General features: G+C 44.3%; 1 protein-coding gene across 1 annotated transcript in view; it reads left to right on the top strand.

The window, feature by feature from the left end:
* Positions 1 to 19,296, top strand: part of NOX1 (NADPH oxidase 1) — a 48,567-nt gene that overhangs the window by 15,931 nt on the left and 13,340 nt on the right. Inside the window, exons 5-9 of the mRNA XM_086964629.1 lie at positions 472 to 614; positions 3,618 to 3,799; positions 4,707 to 4,845; positions 15,558 to 15,650; positions 18,462 to 18,697. Coding sequence (XP_086820755.1) covers positions 472 to 614; positions 3,618 to 3,799; positions 4,707 to 4,845; positions 15,558 to 15,650; positions 18,462 to 18,697 — 793 coding nt within the window. The remainder of the gene's footprint in view (positions 1 to 471; positions 615 to 3,617; positions 3,800 to 4,706; positions 4,846 to 15,557; positions 15,651 to 18,461; positions 18,698 to 19,296) is intronic.

Here is a 19,296-nt window from a genome sequence, read left to right as displayed (position 1 = left end):
GGAGGTTAACTTGTAAGTTCCCTTCCCGGTTACACAAGTAGGGAACTGAGGGCATATTATCAAGAACAGGAGATAAAATTATCGCCGCTTTATTGGCAGGAAACTGCCGATAAAGTGGCGATAATGGGCTTGATAATATGCTCTATGGAATTCCAATTGAAGCCCATGTTAGATGTGAAGACCTCTATCATGGGCTTCAATTGGAATTTCATAGAGCATATTATCAAGCCCATTATCGCCGCTTTTTCGGCAGTTTTCTGATGATAAAGATGCGATAATTTTATCTCCTGTTATTGATAATATGCCCCCTGGTCCGAAGGCTCAGTTGCAGCACTTTTTCACCACTAAAGGATTGATGTACTCTAGGACTGGTGCGCAGGGCTTAGCTGGGCTTCTATTCTAATACCTCTCTGAGACGTCTGCATTTAATGACTATTGTAAATGTAAATTCCATGCCTGCTTCTCTTCCAGCCGTCCACACCATTGCGCACTTGTTTAACGTGGAGTGGTATTGTGACAGCAGAGACGACAAGAACAACACCCTGCCTGGCATGCTTTCTGCCGTCGGCCAGTCGGACAACTACTGGCTGAACCCCGCCCGTTCACCGTCTGAGGTAAGCTGCCAACAAGCATTGGTGTTGATTGTGTAGACACTGTCTCGTAACCATGTGGCACCACTGTCTGTGGTAAGAGTGAAACATGACACAGGCTCAAGGCGTGATTTCCGTCTCAGTATCATAGGGAAGACAAGCGGTGAGGGCACACAAAGGACAAGCTAATGCAGGTGAGGCCGTTATTCCGTGCACAGTGGCCAAGTGGTGACTGGAGACCACAGCAGCCAAGTGGTGACTGGAGGCTGAAGAACCGGGTTTTAAACCCAGCGGTGCCAGGGGCACGCCCAAAGTCTTCGGATTCACCTGTCTTGGTATACATAGACACAGAATACTTCTGGGTGGCGTCAGAGACCAAATTTATTATCTGCAGCTAGTAACAGTAATCCCAGCAATACAACCCGGTGTACAACTTGGGAAACTGTTCAATTTTGTAAAAGGCGAAACATCCCTTTTTATACCCAATTGTCACATTATAAATGGACACCCATTGCACAAAATTCTAGCAAATAAGATACATTTTCAAACAAAGTATCACATAGCAAAACCCTCAATTTACATTGTCCCAACCCACAAGTTAATTATTAGGAATGTCCCAAATTCAATCTCCACAAGCCAGACCAACCCATAATTGGAAGCACAATGCATGTAATGAAGAAGCATAGAAAGGAAACCATGACGGATAACTAGCAAGATCAGGCATGTGTAAAGAAACTAAAAGTTAACAATGTCCTGAACATTGATTGGCAATCTCGGACAACGATCAACCAAGGAAATTGGCTTAGCAAGGTCAGTTTCAGGTGAAGAGGTCAGTTTCTTACAGCTCACCTTAGAGTCAAGAAGAACCTAGTTAATGTATACCGATACGAGAAGGCCAGGTCGCTTTATTCGTTCGACCACATTCATCGGCCTGCGTGATGGCAACGCAAAATGGAGGCACGGACAAAATGGAACCCATATTCGAGACAAAGTCTCTGAACACGTAATGAACTCGCTAGTCAACGTGACTAATTCACTCCATATTAGCCGTACTTACTAAATACGGTACAACATCACCAAAATCGTGACAGAACCATAACCTCACAGGACAAGACAGAATTTACAGAACCTCAAGGCCACTGCAGCCAAGTGGAGACTGGCGGCCACTGCAGCCAAGTGGAGACTGGCGGCCACTGCAGCCAAGTGGAGACTGGCGGCCACTGCAGCCAAGTGGAGACTGGCGGCCACTGCAGCCAAGTGGAGACTGGCGGCCACTGCAGCCAAGTGGAGACTGGCGGCCACAGCAGCCAAGTGGAGACTGGCGGCCACAGCAGCCAAGTGGTGGCAGGAGAGTGCAACGTGACTATATCTGTCTTGCATTGATAACATTATACTGACATACTTGTCTTGAAGAAAACAAATTATTTTTAGGGATATTCACAAACGGTCTTACGAATCATTTACTCCATGTGTAAGTCAAATCTGTTCATGCAAAATTTACTCACGTACATTAGTGTACATGTAAATTTTTTTTTTTTATAACATTTTCAGCACATGTAGGTTTACAAAAGCAAAGAACATTTGGGCAACAGTCCCTACGTCAGGAAACTTACACAGGACAGAGCGCACTAAAGTGAATGTTTTTATTACATTTTTCAGTGTTATGTCCAGCTAGGTCAGTAGTATTTTACTACTTGAGAGCAAAGAAACACATCTACTGCTCCAGTTTTGTGAATTGCCCCTGGTGTGTGCTCCTTTATGGGAGTGGGCAGGGCCTTGCTGGGAACCAAAACCGGCCCTGGCAAAGTGCTCGGTCGCCCCCCTGGGGGGATTGGGGGTGCGACTGTGCTCTTTGCCAGGGCCGGTTTTTGGCCGATTTTGTTTCTGGGCCACAGCAACGCTGCAAAACTGCCCCCAGGGGCCCAATACCGGCCCTTACCCCTGTGGTGCACCGATGGATTGCCTGGTGCCCGCAATGGCCAGTCTGGGCCTGGGAGTGGGCAATGCAGCCTCATCTTGGACACTATGGGGCTTATTTACAAGCCAATTGCACCATTGGCTTCCCCATACTTCCACAGCCATGTGAAGTCACTCTGCTTGACTTTTCATGACCTTGGCCCTCATTGACAATTTTTTGACGCACTGTAGTGCAGCAAGCCTTCCTGGTGCACTGCTGTGCATTAAAATAAAAGGGCAGGAATGCATCGTATCTACAAGATACAGGCCTTTCCGGTCATTCTCCCGTGCGTGAGCGCACCAACAGCAGCCTCGTGCCAGTGCAGAAACCCTTGCATCATTTTGCATGGCTGCCTGCGCTCAGGGGATGATTGTTTTTGTGCAGGAAGGTATGCCAATCATTAAAGGTGTTTTACTCTTTCTATGCATTCTGTAGAATGCAGCAGACATAAAAAGAGGAAAAAGCGAGGATAAATAAAAGTACTTCTCTTTCGCCTTCTTACGTCTCCCCTGGGGAGGTGTAGGATTCTGATGCATTCCCAGGTTTACAAAATGTTGTAAATTTGGGAATTTGTAAAGTTTCATGGATGTTGCTTAGGAACACCACAGCAACACCCATGGAACGCCCTTTTCATGCAGAGTTAAAACTGTGTTTTGCGTAATACTCAGCAGTAATATACTGCACAGCTTTGTTTGGGGGTTTTGTGCAGTGACATGCTGCAAAGCAGTTTGAGAACTTATATTGTTCCCCCATGTGGGCTAATATTCTATATATGAACGGTGTTTGCCATATAGGGAGAAATAAATGGAGAATAAAAGAAGACCAGTTAATTTCCCCTGTATTTTCTATGCACGTGGGTCAGATGCCCATATTCAATCCTAAGTGTAACGTGAATGTGTAGAAAGGACACATGTTTTCTGACCCCTACAATGTGACCTCTTTTAAATGCAATATTGTGTGCACCAGGTCTTGCTAAGTGCAGCTCGTTATCCTTGTACTAAGTGGAACTCTTTCTGCAGTTTGAGCCACAAACACACTACAAAAAGTAACCCTATTTTCTGTGCCCTCAGACCCCCACGTATCTGGCCTTCACGACCATCGCCGGCGTCACCGGGGTGATCATCACCTTGGCGCTGATCCTCATGATCACATCATCCACAGAGTTCATCCGCAGGTGCTACTTTGAGGTCTTCTGGTACACACATCACCTGTTCATCATCTTCTTCGCCGGCCTCCTGATCCACGGAGTTGGGTAAGTGTGCAGTGGGGTGCGTTTAACACTTGTGCACAGTGGACAAGTACAACCCAACATGCTAGAGTTGGGAACAAAGCCTAGATTTGGATGATCACTTGCATTAGTGTTAAATTCTGGCCTAACGGCTAGAACGGTCAACCTCAAAGCTGGGGAACCGGGTTCGAGAATCAGCAAACGCTCCACACCATGTGATTCTGGTCAAATCACTTAATCTGCCCATGCCTAAAAATGAATGTGTCCTTGTGTAATGAAATTCAGGTTCTCGCTATATGCAACCTAAAAAAAGGTCTACTTATGGTAAATGCCAGAGGCCTACTCATTGTCACAAAACAGTCATGTCTGAGGAAAAAAGAAATGTATTCCATAGTCCATACCCTGTTTAACATGGAAAAGAGGGTTTATAATATCCAGAGTAGATGCTTCTTCATACAATCATGAGATGGGAGAAGCCTATTCCAGAAAAGAGGATTCAACCACAATATGGAGGAGAGGCAGAGGGGAGAGTAAGAGTGAAAGGAGAGTGGGGAGGGGAGGTCAGAAGAGGTGAGGGGAGGAGGAAGGGAAAGGTGAAAGTGGCTTGGAGAGGAAGAAGGCAGAAGGAAGAGGTGAAGTGAAATGAGAGGAAGGGTGTAGGAAGTGGGACACGAGAGAGAGAGGGTAACAGGAGATGGTGATTGGATGAGAAAGTGTGAGAGAGTAGGGCAGGAGGGGAGAAAGAAGAGGGAGGAGGGTAGAGAGAAGGGAAATGGTACAGGAGAAGCGAAAGGGGAGAGGGAGAAGTAAAAGGTGAAAGTGAGAGCAAGAAGTAGAATGAGGAGAGAGAAGGTGGAAGGGATGAGGAGCAGACAGAAGGGAAGCATCCAATTAATGACACATTACATGACTGGACTCCTTTCTTTTTCAGGCGCATAGTGCGTGGGCAGACCTCAGAGAGCATGGAGGACTCGCCCTTCGATAAGTGCAAGGATGAGTACAAGAAATGGGGTCAAGACGATGAGGACGATGAATGTGCTGTTCCCAAATTTGCAGGGAATGAGCCTGGGGTAAGATCTCTAATTGTTTACGTTCTTATTCTGCTTTTATTAAAGTGTAGATTGATGATGTCCTAAAGAGAAACTCTCTGCAGCATAGTTAAGGCACATATTCTCATCGACATTGGGTACAATGTCCCATTTTTCTTTCAAAAGTAAAGTTGTGCTCAACAGTATATAATCATTTTAACCCAAGTAGAATTTCCAGCAGATCTCAGTGCTGCAGTTGCTTCTGACCACTATATTTAGAAGGGACTTCAAAAATACAAACTTGGCCAATCAAAAGGTATAATTTGGGGAGATCCATCAGGACGATTACACAGTTGTCATTGTGACACCTTCACGCTGACGATGGGGCAGCTTCAATTCAAATGGGCGGACAAATTACATAATGACTGGAGGAATTTTCATGATGGCTTTGAGGGAATATAGTGAAAGACACATCATTTCTCAGTAGAATGTCAGATAGTCCGATCGCTCAAACTTTATTTCTAAGAGGACAATCCTTTCGAAATCCAGTTTTATTTTTGAAACCTGCACACTTATGTCAGCTAAGTATGTCAACTGGTGAGAATAACACTAGAACCTGAGAGCTATTATGGTAGTTGAAGGTCATCTCCCCAAGTTATAGGCCCATGCTGAAGACTTGGACCTATAACGCGGAAGAGAACCTTTAAGAACTGTGGCAGAAGGTCTATGAGGCGGTTAGATTATTACCACCACTGCGGGTGGAATATTCTAGAATAAAGAAGAAACGGAGAAGCATCATAATGTTTGAAGCACAAGGTTTATACCAGTCCTTAGTGGCCGTGAACCACTTCTTTGTCTTCAATGGAGCTCTCAGCATTCCATTGCTTAATGAATGTGAAAGAAAACCCCTTCAATTTAGTGGAAAGGTAATGAATATGCAACTAGTTTATTTTAAGCCCCGTGAAGCTACACAATTTTGACAAACCTGGAAAAAAATCTCACCACCCAACTAACACATCTCCAATACCTGCAAGACAAACCTAGTCAAGTGGCCCATTCCAGCAGACTGGAAAGAGAAACCAGTGTACTGGCCCCCTCTCATGCCACTGACTGTCTTACTGAGTGTGTGATTGTGATGATAAAGGCCTCCATTAATCCTCTCTAATCATGGGTTCTGCAACAGACGTGGTTGGCTGAGGATTTGTAAGTGGCTGTATCACGACGTTTGATCAAATCATAAAACAAATATTTAATGTATTGGCTCATCCTTATAACCATTGATACGGACCACTGGCCTAACCAATTCCTTACAACCACTGTAAAGAACCACTGGCTACTTTACCACATCCTTATAAGGTTGTGGTTAAGACATTTAGGTCAGTGGTCCTTAGCAGTGGTTATAAGCACTGAAAGTACTATGATTAACTCTCTATTAATCTCTTCTATGCTCATGACGGCTCCCGGCCATCAGGAGTCACGGTGGGCGTGTGCTCATGATGGCCGGGAGCCGTCGGGACCACGCCCGCGATTGGAATGTCTAGCACTCCTGCGGAATAACCGCCGCAGTGAAGAGGCTAATCTACACAAATGGTACCATACTGATATTTCCACTACAAAGACAACATTGTTTAAAGGTCTGGCTAGAGACAGGTGTAGCTGTATGCAAACAATGCAAAATACACAACGAAAGGAGCGATGGGCCAGACCCCCTCACTTGTTGAACGTGAGAATGACATTCTGGGTCAGCCCCCTCTACAGTCACTGGGAACTGTAACAGTCATTTAAGTAGGGTGACTAGATTCTCAAAACAAAAAACCGGGACCGGTGTCATAGACATAGAAGTAGGACTGACAAACGTACCAATGGCTTTAAGTGGGATTAAAAAACAGGGGGCTGATCTCTCAAGGGGCGTGGCCAATCTAAATTAGGACGTGGCTTAAAACACATATGCTAAAAAAATCTGTACTTAGCATAGAGTCCCGCCCCAAAAAATGTGCTGCTTCTGTCATTGCACGTAGAACTATGGTACAATCTTTGATTCTTCCACGGTTCGACTACTGTAACTCACTCTATCTTGGAACCCCTAAAACTACGATCAGGAAATTACAAATAGTGCAAAACGCAGCAGCCAGATTACTCCACAATATCCCTAGCAGACAATCCGCGAAACCTGCGCTGATGGCCTTACGCTGGCTACCCATTGCTGAGCGTATAAAATTCAAAGCACTATGTATTTCCCATAAAACTCTCTGGAATACAGGCCCGAAAATAAACAAATCCCTCCTTAGCTTTCACCGCCCCTCACGTAACCTTAGATCGGCCAGCCTTTTCCAATCCAAGGTACCCATAACTAAAAGATAAAGAGCAGGAGGACGTATGTTCTCATATAACGCAGCCTTGCTATGGAACTCTCTCCCGATCAAGCTCAGATCAAACCCCAACCACATAACTTTCAGGAAACAACTTAAGATTTGGCTATTCCAGAACGCTTTCTCAATCTCCTTTGTCCTGTTTATCGCATGACAGCGCTGGGAGGCCTGAGGGTAGCCATGCGCTTAACAAGAATTAATAATAATAATAATAATAATAATAATAATAATAATAATTGTATCTAGATAAATAATATAACGTGTAACCTCACACCTAGCACAAGCCTGGACTATTGGTTTTATCAACAATATAATGAGTAACATCACACCTAAAACAAGTCTGGACTATTGGCTTTGTCAACGGTTGTTAGCTGCATAAGAGAAATAAGCAACAACTTTGGCTTTGCTGTACATAACAGTAGAAAATGCCTCCAATCTGGAATGAAGAGACAGACTGAAAGAACTATAATCGTTCTCTTTAAAAGCAGTGATGGGTGGTATTGCTGTAGCAGTAAGTTTTTTTTTTTGTTGTTTTTTTTTGTTTTGTTTTTTTTCCTCCCTCTGTGAGCAAAAATGGAGAGGCCAATAGAGACCCGTCTCAGCACCTGTGAAAAGTAAAGCAGGCTCACCAAGCGAGACACTATTTATAAACTGGGACATTTATCTGTTTAACACAGGCACTACACAAAAACTGGGACAGTCCTTTAATTTGCAGCAAAGTGTTGGGACACTGCCCCAAAAACCGGGACCATCCGGGGAAAACCGGGACATCTGGTCACCCTACATTTAAGGTATATGTAGTTTTACCTCTTTCAAGCATTTGCGCATTACACTGGTAGAGAAGATATCCACAAAGTAGTTCACTACATAGAAATGAAGTCTCCTCCATTACCCGAGCCCCACATTTCAGGCTCTCCTTGGAGCTATGAGGCTGGTATGTTGATGACCATGAGGCCAAAGACACAGAGCGGCCTTCACACACAAAGGGTGAAGACAGCAGACAGCACACCCACACCCAATCCAGCACCAGAACAGACCTCCCTTCTTCTATAGAAGAGATCATTCAGCTACTGAAGCTCTACCAGTCACAGTGGAAGAAACCATCATATTGTCCCCAAAGTCCTAATTCACCAGCCCAGGAGCTGGCGCTTCACACTCTGCGCACCAAGTCAGATAAGTATACATATTTGTAGGTGTTTACAATACGGTTTGCATCTTAGCAACCCCAGGGATTCAAAAGGGAGGAAATGTAATGGTGCTTCATGGACCTGATGCAAAGAACTCAAGACACACTCGGCAAGCTCACCTTGTGCATTGTCAGTTCCCTCGCCATTAACCGCTAGCAGGGCCCACACCACCAAGAAGATAGTATAGTCCTGGTGCATAGGACCATACAAATGTGGCATTGCAAAGGCACCGACAGCACAGAAGTTAAGTATGGTGAGAAAGTCCTCCCCCTTCTACCTCCCCATTCAATGAAGCTTCTCATTCAGGGATTAATTCTTTCAACGCTTGATTACAGCAACGCCCTCTATCTGGGCGCTCCAGAAGCTACCCTTAAACTACAATGTATACAATTCTGCAGCTAGGCTACCTGCAGGTTCATTGGCACGTTCCTCAGCCAGACCCGCCCTAAGGTTTCTCCATTGGCTCCCTATTCGTGAAAGGATAAAGTTCAAATCCTTGTGTATTCATAAATCTCTACAGGGTAAGGGACCGCCTATTCTAAGAGGTTTAGTGTGTCCCTACAAAGCCAACTGGACCCTCCGCTCTGACCAAGGGCGTCTGGCCAAAGTCCCCAGAGTGAAAAGGTCGCGATCAGGAGGCCGTCGCTTCTCAGTTAACGCAGCGACTCTGTGGAACTCCCCAAGCACACAGCAGCCAGCAAGAGCTTGTGTTTGTGATTGAGTACACCTTATCACAGCTGCTTTTTAATATTTTTCCAAACTTTTTATATTTATTTTGCAGCATTTAACCTTGTACAAATTGTTTTTTTGGATTAGACATGGTGCTCACTTAATCCATTTGAATGTGTTGGTCAGCGTCGCTGGAGAGGCCAGTCTTACTCTGTGAGAGTGGCAATGTTTCTACATTCGCTGTTCTTGTACTCTGCAACCCATTTCTTTCGTTTGCCGTATTCGATATCCACAAGTCTAATAGGCCAGCACGGCTGACTACATACATTTCAAGTGACCCTCATTTGGTGTCCATACAACGTATCACTCGTTTTACGAAGAAAAGAAAGCACATTTTACTGGTGTGTTCAGATCAGAAGGCTCCTTCAGTTATGCACATTTTATAAGAGCCTTCCAGTTGTATCATTCGTTGTACGCAGGTCACACCAATACCACAGGTCTGTGACATTGTTTTCAGAGACCTGTTATTGTATAATATTAGTTACTGGATCTAATTTAGAGAGTCTATGAGTGTCTATCATTATACGGTCTGATGCTAAACACTGAAGTGAAGACTTTATCAGCCCAGTGATAGGGTTTTGGGATTCCAGTCGCATAAAAGTGCCCACATACATCTATTTCTGTGAGAGGTGGCCGTCCCATGGTGCTGAGTGGTGAGAGGATCACATTCACTCTGGTGTTTGGTAAACTAGTGAAATCTCTGTCTTTGTGAGACTTGCTTATTTGCTCTTCTGGTCACCCCACTGTCTCAAGTGTGTGCTTTTTCACTTTAGGTGTCTGCTGTGCACCGCTTCACCGCGTGTGCCCCTACCTTTGGCTGAGTAGGTTATTGCTGATCCTGACAGAGGTGTCTACAAACAAAGCTGTGCAATCCTGGGCAATTATAATACTGCCCTGTGCTTCAGTTCTCAGCTCATTGGGAGGTGAAGGAGCGATCCATGTTGTGATGTGATCTCTACAAGAAGATGCCAAATTGTTTAGTCGTATAGCGGGCATTTGACACAAGAGCAAGCTGGGGTGATCTGTTGGGGCACATTAATGGATGCCAGGTGTCTGCAGTGCCCCTCACATCACCTGTCTCACTGCCAACGCTGTTCCGCCCTTCGCCCCTGCCCATCTGCAAGCTTGAGCCTTTCACTAGCAGCAAGGCACTGTTACTGCTATCAGCTAGAGGCAGGAGAAGGGGCTTATGCCCCGATTTTAGTTGGAGTGTAGCATGAGAATAGTACAGCAGGTTGTCCTTTTAGGGTGTTTTATTCACTCTAAAACACACACAGTGTGATACAACTCCCCACTCTGCTCTGAGCCAGCCTCTGCCCAGCAAAGCCTCCCTACCAGTCACTGTGACAGTTTTGCACCAAAAAGTTGGAGACTGGGGGGTTATCTTCGTGCCAAACTGTGACAAAAAGTAGGGCAACACTTACCTGAAGGTATGGGACTTTCAAAGGTCCTATACTTTAAGCATGCTTTGCTACCTAGGCAGTGATGAGCTGCTAGTGTGAGCTTGCAATGCATCGCAGATGGTGAGCGTGGTTTGAAGTAGGCTTGTTTTTAGCCAATCACGAGCAGGTATTGGCAGCTAGTTTCTGGCCATGTGCCCATGATCATCATAAAAAGACATTTTAAGGCGGTGGCTATCAGCAGTGGTCACCACAGCCCCATGCCTCTTATCAATCAATCCGGGATTTGTGAAGCACGCTACTCACCCATGAGGGTCTCAGGGCGCCTGGAGAGAGGGGTGGGTGGGGGGGGGGGGGTGGTGGTCTGCAGCTCCAAATCACCCAAAAGAACCAGGTCTTGAGGTTCTTCCTGAAGGTGTGCAGAGTCAGGGAACATCTGATGTTCAGCTGGAGTTCATTCCAGGGTTTGCAGCGATGTAGGAGTAGGCTTTTCTACCCATTCTGACTCTGCAGATGTGCGGGGTGTTGGTGTGGTCGGTGGAGCGAAGGTTTCTCTTGGGTGCGTGGATGGAGACTCTTTTGTCGCAGCAATGTCTTCGGTGGTGACCGGTGCCTAGGCGGAGATGCAAAACTTGCTGGGGGTGGGTGTGGTTTCGTAGTCTGGTGTCTGTTCATTGAAGTTGTTGTAGAGGGACTTGATCTTGAGATGGAAGTAGGATCTGTGTGAGTTTGTTGCAGAGGTGTGACGTTAAAGGCTTCGCTGGGGTTTTTTGTGAATTCTTGAATGATGCTGAAGAGTTCCTTGTTGCTAGTGTTGGCGAAGATTTCCTGGATGAAGTTCCTTTTGGTGGATCTGATGCATTGGTGGTATTCTGTCTTGGCGTTCTTGTAGGTGGTCTGAACTTTTGAAGTTTTGGTGTTTTTCAAAACCATCTCGAGCTATCTGCAGGTGTCTGGATTCTTGGAGATCAGTGGTGAACCAGGTGGCTTTTCATGGGGTGCTGTCTATTGGACTTACGGAGGGGGGCGAGCTTGTCTTCGATGTTGGTGATCCATCTGTGGAGTGTGTTGGCTGCAGAGTTGACGTTGGTCGTGGTGGGAAGTGGAGTTGAGGTGCTCCTCGGTGACCATGCTCCAGTTCCTTCGTGGAGCGTATGGTGTAGGTTTGTGAGCGATGGTAAGTAGTGTCCGGAATGGTTGTCCGTCCAGAGGGGCTGCGTGGTGTGGCTGAAGTGAATGTTCTTCCATCCGGGGAAGATGGGATAAGGGTGTGTCCTGCCTTGTGGGTAGGGGTGGTGAATAGCTGTGTCAGTCTCATGTTGGCGGGGTTGTCTGAGAGGGTGATGGAGTTTACGTCGCTGAGGATGTGGAAGTTCAGGTCTCCAAGCAGTGTATAGTCCATGGAGGCATTGGTGTGGGGCGCAATGAGATCCATGATGGTTGTGGTGAACACGGTTCATGGTCTCTTACGTGTGCTTGGCTGTGCTGCAAGGGCCCAACAAGTGGCAATGCCTGGAAACAAGCAGAGCCTTTTTTTTACTCCCTTTTTTCAACAAACCTGTTCTTCACTGTGGTGCATGAATGACATCCTCAAAGTATTCTGTGCAGGTGTAGCACTGTGACAGTCTCATGCCCTTGTCAAGGCAACCGACCATAAAACTTCGATTCAGGGCCTGTTGGGCTAATTCATACCTTTCTGTTGCAAGATTAGTGCGGAAGTGGGCCCCTTGGCACCTTTGGTAATGGTTGTATTTATTTCCTCCTTTAACCAGGCATAATTTTCATCATCCATCCACTCACTTACCGAGCATGCTTTCATTAGCCATCCTTTGAGCCATTTGCCCCCTAACCACCCATTCATTTATCCATTCGCCTGCCCACTGACACACCGCCTGCCCCTCCATTCATTCACCTTCTACCTATCTTAGTCTATCCTCACCAACCCCATCTAGCCGCTATATCCATCTTTCCCAAACTCGCCAATCAATGACACCTATTCACTTACAAAAAAGGCTTGCCCTTTTGGCTTTGTCCATGCTCGTTTTAGTCGCGCTCACAATGTACGGCCATCAAAAAAATGTTTGGCTGTGTTCCAGGCCTTGTCTTGGAGAACTTAATGGGAAATTCGTACTTTCATTTCTTGACGATATTTACATAGATATAGAGATTGCCATGAATACATGTGTCAAATGCAGCAGATTGTATGGTTTATATTTGCTTGAGCATATCTAAAATAAATATGGGTGCGGAGGCGTACTATTCCACTGTATGCCAGGAGCTCTAACTCTTAATTCTCTGAAGAACTTCCGGGGTAGCTACGAGCAACAAATTCCGAAGAGGGCCTCAATTAGGCAGGTTTAGTTTGGCAAGTGAATTGACTGTACAAACTTACATCTGATGGGGTTAATCTGATGTTATTACACAGTCTCAAAGGTTACCCTAGCACATGCACAATTTAAGATCGATCCTGTCTAGTCATTGAAACTCCTCACCCCAGGAGACCCTACAGAGTCTTGTCTGAAAAAATTGTGTTTGTTAGGTGTCTGCTCTTTATTCAATGGCTTTCATCCCTATTCTTGTGTTTGCCCCACCCAGGAGTATTTCAGTCTCAGTGTTCTGATTGGAAACTGCAGTCAGTGACCTTTCCCTGCTCAGACGATCAGCATTCCTTTCTGGGTGTTTTCTCCCACCACTTCTAGAAGGATTATCTTCCCAGGAATATCTCAAGTCTGCACAATCTGAACTGGATACCGGAATCGGGACCCCAAACCAAAGCCTATCCAAGGAAAACCACACTCAGTTTCTGATGTCAAATTTACCATTAAAGGAATCAACAATTTACTTCTCCGAACATCCTCCAGGGCGTGCATGTCGATTCCATAGATACATTTTTCTCTAACATTTGGCAACAAAGCAGCCCTAGCATTCACGCTCATGGCAGGATTCCCTTAGCGCACTCAGCGGTATACCAGGACACGTGTTTTTGAGTTGATAACACCCTTATCTCCTTGAAAGTTGTTCCCCAAACATCTCAGCGAATTGCCTTTGAAGCCTCACTCCTTTGGCCCTCTGTCAGCTGGTAAACCCGAGGTTCCCCATAACCTGTTCACCCAGTGCACAGTTTTGAACAAAGAGACGCATACCAGCATCTTTCTGGATAAAGGATAATTACGCACTTATATAGCGCACAACTACCCGTAGGCATCTCGGCGCTTGTACGAATACCGCCGAGGAACCCTTCCTGGCCTTTCCCTGTGACGAGCCCACTCCTGGGCACCCCCAAGGTGAAGTCGGGCATCCTCAGCATTGTTTGGGCCGATGTAGAGATTAAGCAAGCTATTGCCCAGAGGTGCAGAGTGGGGCTCATGATCAGAATAGGCACCGAGGCGAGAATTATCCGCTCCGAGGAAATTGAGCCCGAGACCCACTGAGGCGGGAATTGAACCCTGGTCCCTGCCAGACTCCTGCATCCCGGTCTGCCGCTCTAACCATTGAACCACACTTCTCTACCCTGAGCTGACCCTCTGTAGAAAAGAGGTATTTAAGCTACCTCTCTTCAATTCCACTTTACTACAGGAAGACATTGACAGTCCAAAGCAGTCAAATTCAGATGAACATTGATATCCCTTCACCTTTCCACATTCGTAGGAGATAGATCATTCAATTTTTCCTACAAGAGAGGAATTCAAGGATGGACAGATTTTTGAGACACGAGGTCAATAAAAAAATATTTTACACTAGGTCTATTGAGTTGGCTTAGGTCGGAGTGTACAGTAGCAACTAAAAAGCTCTGGGGATCAGTGGCCCTTAATCCAGTTCTTTAAGGTCACTGTGACACATAGAGCGGCAGATAGGTTGGCTGCATCCTAATGACGGGTTGTTCTTGTACGACTGGCGTAATTATTCTTCATTTATGACGTTAAACCGTATAGGTAAAATTGTACCAAGTGGAATGTATGATGTATAAATGGTCCCTCGATAATCTTGCATTCGTCTGACGTCAGCTATCATATATACAAAACATGACATGCGTGCTAAACTGTAAATAGAAGAACTAGCTTGAAGTTATGTCCAGATTCACCATGTGTGATGATGCGGTGCTACACTGAATGGCATTTAGGATATGTGCAAATAACGGATGTGAGGATCTCAGTTTAAAGTCAATGTTGCAGGGCATTAGCAGGTGCATGCCTGGTCAACGGGAGGATATATAGGGTCAATGTAGGCATTTTCGATGGCACATGGGGGGGATTGCTAGAAAAATAAGAGGCAATATAGGCAACATTGCATTTGCCACTCACCTGACAACATTGCGATTTCATAGACCGATTTGCTATGTGTAGTTAGCACTCTTTCTGCATCTTGCTTTACTTTAGTGGGGTTCTCTCTTTTGAAGTTTTTCTAGGATTAAAAATGCAAAGAATCTGACTGGTTTTCTAATAACCTCCATTCAGCATTTACGGCGAACCACATCCTGTGTGTGTTGTCGAGAGGTGTACGAGATTTGCTTAATTAGCTATGTATAACTATGTAAAATTTCGGGGAAATTACACAACAATACTCATATATAATTTTGTGCAAGAAATAGCACCAAAAACACAGGTACCACGAAAAAGACCTGTCCATGTTCTTGTAATTTTTGTTTCCATGCAAAAATATGCCACGAGCACAGCATAATTACACAACGTGGCATAATGGTGTCATTTTGTGAATCTCATTTAACAAGGGTAACCAGAAATTCCCCAAACTACACCGGTATAATTTACATTTTACAGAGATCTCGTTTTCTCCTGGTTCTGGCTCACCTGTTTCCGCACTGACTGACTGGAAGCAGTGGTGGATTCAGCATTCCATGTTGTAAATAGCCAGGATGTACTTTGAAGGATTGCTCTGATGATAGTTAAACTCCTCGAATACTGACAGGCTGAAGTAGTGCTCCTATTGAGCTATATCATGAAGAGCAGAGCACATTACATGCTATATAGCATGCAAATAAATATTGTGTCCGGCTACTAATTTCTCCTTCCTATACCTCTGATTAACACACTTATTATTACTTCTATCCTTAGACTTGGAAGTGGGTCCTGGCCCCAATCATCCTCTACCTCATTGAGCGACTGATTCGTTTTATTCGCTCTCAACAGAGAGTTGTAGTGACAAAGGTAAGAACTGGTCTGATTTCATTTCCAATTGCCCATCGCCTCCACATTAATTTCGTACTTTAATTTTAGTCTGTGTAAACGGCTTATGTATTTTTATTGCTCCTCCAACCATTTATTTTACCCAGACTCCTAGATGTGTTTGGCTGGGGTTGGGATATGCGAACCAGCAGCGAATAGCCACTCTAGACGTCCCTTAATCGCCTGATATGTGAATAAGTAGCAGCATGTACTAACATGTAAATATGCATGGACCAATGAGCACAGCCATCCATGTCTTGACTTAAGTATAGAGACATGTTTTCTGACCAAGGGATACACAGATGCTTCAGCTTTCTCAATGGGAATCTCTGTCCAAGGTGATGCTGGTAACGCTGAATGAACATTCGCATATCTGGAGTACACTTATTTCAAACTACCTTGCAGCCTATCCCCTAGGGGATGAAGTAGGGTGTGATTCACAAGTTATATTCATAGATCCCTATTCACAAACTATATTTTGTAGTATGTATAGTAGTGCTGTAATACTACTAGTAAAGTACTACAAAATGTTGTTCACAAACCTACAAGAGTAAATCTTCACCTCCCCTATCTTTTATATCAGGGGCTCCTCACATGCATAGTAGTGAATGCAGGAGCGATTGGGGGAAATGTCTTGGAAAATAGGCATCCATACTACTAAATGGGAGGGATTTAAGGAGGAGTAAGAAGTAGTGTAGGGAGAGTTAGGGTAGGGTTTAGAGAGGGACACAAAAGTGAAAGCCCTCTTCTATTAACAAACTGCTCTTCTAAATTTACTACAGCCAAAAAGGACCCAAAACAATAGTAAATGTACTCCAGCTCAGAGCTGCAGTAAGTCCAGCATCCGATATGGCCAACTACTGGTACTGCAACACCCTCCCACAGGAAATATTTCTCCTTTTTGCCAATAGTAAGTTAAACACATACATTTGGCTCCACCCGGTTTTAGGGGTTGAAGATGCGCAAGTCTGCACTGTAAATGGTGACTAGTCAAAATTAGTAAAGTTTCTCAATTATGTAAGAGTAAACTTACAGGTGTAACTTACAAGTGTAAGTTAACTTTCTAAATAGCTCCAATAGTGTAAAAATTAAGTTTATGGTTTGAGGAGGGTACTCTGAAGTTTACATGAGTAAGGAGGGTAGGTTCCTTGTGAGCACATATTCAAAGGACTACCCTCCATTTGCTGCAACTCAGTGTTGGTATTCCAACACCATACAAAAGAAAGGGGTTTACTTTTACAAAGGACGAACACAGGATATTTAGGTTATGGAACAAATGTGGAACTACTGTTCATAAAAGATGAGCTCCACATAGAAGGAATGTGGCAAGCAAAATAATTCTTGCAATGACAAACCATGTTACCCTAAAACCTATTGCAAGCTGGCTCTTAGTAGATGTTTAAGTTCAAGCACATATATATTCAGCAGCTTTTATAGATTTAACTTATAATGATTATTAAAAGAACTCACCTGGATAATTTTTGAATCATATAGAATAGTATCACTTATACTACCTTATTGATGTTGAAGACAGTCAAGGTGTGTGATATAATAAATCGCGATCAGGCATTTGAAGCCCTTGGTATGGTTGAACAGGTTAATGTCAATAGAACATGTTGTTCAGACATTAGCTACTGACTTTACTATTAAGTCTTGAAGTTCTGTGATATTCTTCCGAAATGAATGGGCAGCAGCACTTTAGCTGCGTAAAGAGGGGATCAGCGAAGTCTCTCAAATTCAATGCCTGGTCCAGGAAAAATTGGTATCCAAACATCTCCTACGTAGCTATTGGGTGTTCAAGGTAGATTTGGATTTGAGGAAGATGATAGACCGTGCATATATGGTTTAAAGAAGTATGACACATTAGACTTTAGCATGTGTCCATTCCAGGAACATTCTGTTATAGATCAGTTAGGATTAAACATTGACTTAATTGGTAGTGTGCACTTCCACTCCAGGTTCACTATCTTCCAGAAGAAGTCACAATAAGGGAATAAAGTACTTGGAGTTTTTAGTGTGTCTTGCACTTCCAGCACAGAATTTCCAGGAGCCACTTCAGGAGAATAATGTACAAACCATTGCCCGTGCACATCTGAACTCCATGCTCAGAATCTTCCAGCAAAGATCCAATTTTAGGAATAACAATGACTGCCTGTGTGCCTGTGTACAGTTGTTCTCCAAGCTCCGCATCTTAAAACAGATGTTGGTTAAGGAAGTACTGTATACCTGGTTTCTAGTAGAAGTCACTCCAGTTTTCCAAGCTTCCTTTCAAATATTGACCGGTCTGAACCTATGAAAATGTTTGAGTAGTTAGTTTTGTAAGATCGTGTGGGTAGAAATGAATGTGTGATTAGTAAGACAGCATCGACTATCAGTGCAGAGAGTATATAATGGGTGTATAAGGAACATGTATGAAGAAGGCCTTGTGGTAGTATTAGCACTTGTAGCTGTTCTACCACAAGGAGCACGCTTCTTTGCCCAGGACTTCACCATTACAATGCTGAAAGAGGAGCAGAGCCTAAAATTGATAGGTAAGATTAGCTTTTTTTAACCCCTTGGGTGCTTCTGGTGACCATCACGCGCACTACCTTCGTAGTGCTGCGCATGTCCGTTGGCCGACGCAGCCCCGCCCACTTCGCTGATCCGCCACTCCACGGCGGAATTGCCGCCTCGGTTATGCAGTTAAAGGAAGAGTAGGATAAAGATGCACAATTTTCCAGGAAAGATTCTGTGTACAGGAAGATGTTGTCATGCTGACTTCTTCACTCCAAAACTTTATGGTCCCTCCTACAGGCTGTCATACACCCATCCAAAGTGCTAGAGTTGCAAATGAAAAAGAAAGGCTTCCGGATGGAAGTTGGACAGTACATCTTCATTAACTGTCCCTCGCTATCCCACCTGGAATGGCATCCTTTCACCTTAACCTCTGCCCCAGAAGAGGACTTCTTCTCTGTGCACATTCGATCAGCGGGAGACTGGACCGAGAACCTTAACAAGGCCTTTCAAGAGCTGACACCTTATGGACCAAAGTAAGTTGTATTGTTCAGTCATTAAGTAATGTTTGTGATATGATTAATAAAAATATTGAAAATTAGCTATTGGCGCAGTTAATACTGCATGAGACAGTCTGGATAACATGCATTCAATTAACCACACAGTGCAACATAGTGAGCAAAGAGAAGTCATGATGAGAGTACTCCCCTGGCAATTGATTGTGCAAGGTACTTTTGACAGGCTTAACCACATCGATTATGTCAATAACAAAAGTTACTACTGTCAGTATTATTAATATTATGTTTACAAAAGGAATATCTGTTTCAAAACTGATGTAGTTTGTCAGGAAAAAAGCAAAGTAGTACTTCTACTCGCATCAAGGGCGTAGGGAAGAACCCGCTATACCAGCTTAAGTAGGGGGGTGCTTGTGACAGATTAATTGGTTTTACTACCCTGCTTAACTTTCATCTTTTGCTCGAATGTCATTGGAAGTCAGTAGGAGAAACTTTGAAATACTGGAAGAATAAAGTACCAGGATATAACTGTGCGTGAGAGAAGCTTAACACAGTAATAAAAGCAAGAACATGTATTTAAATAGAAAAGAAAAAATAAGTTAGACGCAAAGGCACTGCGA

The sequence above is a fragment of the Lissotriton vulgaris genome, chromosome 4_1 (genome assembly GCF_964263255.1).
Source record: "Lissotriton vulgaris chromosome 4_1, aLisVul1.2, whole genome shotgun sequence".
In the NCBI taxonomy this organism is placed as follows: domain Eukaryota; kingdom Metazoa; phylum Chordata; class Amphibia; order Caudata; family Salamandridae; genus Lissotriton; species Lissotriton vulgaris.
Note: the sequence above shows the minus strand (reverse complement) of the source record. Positions and strands in the feature narration are given on the sequence as shown.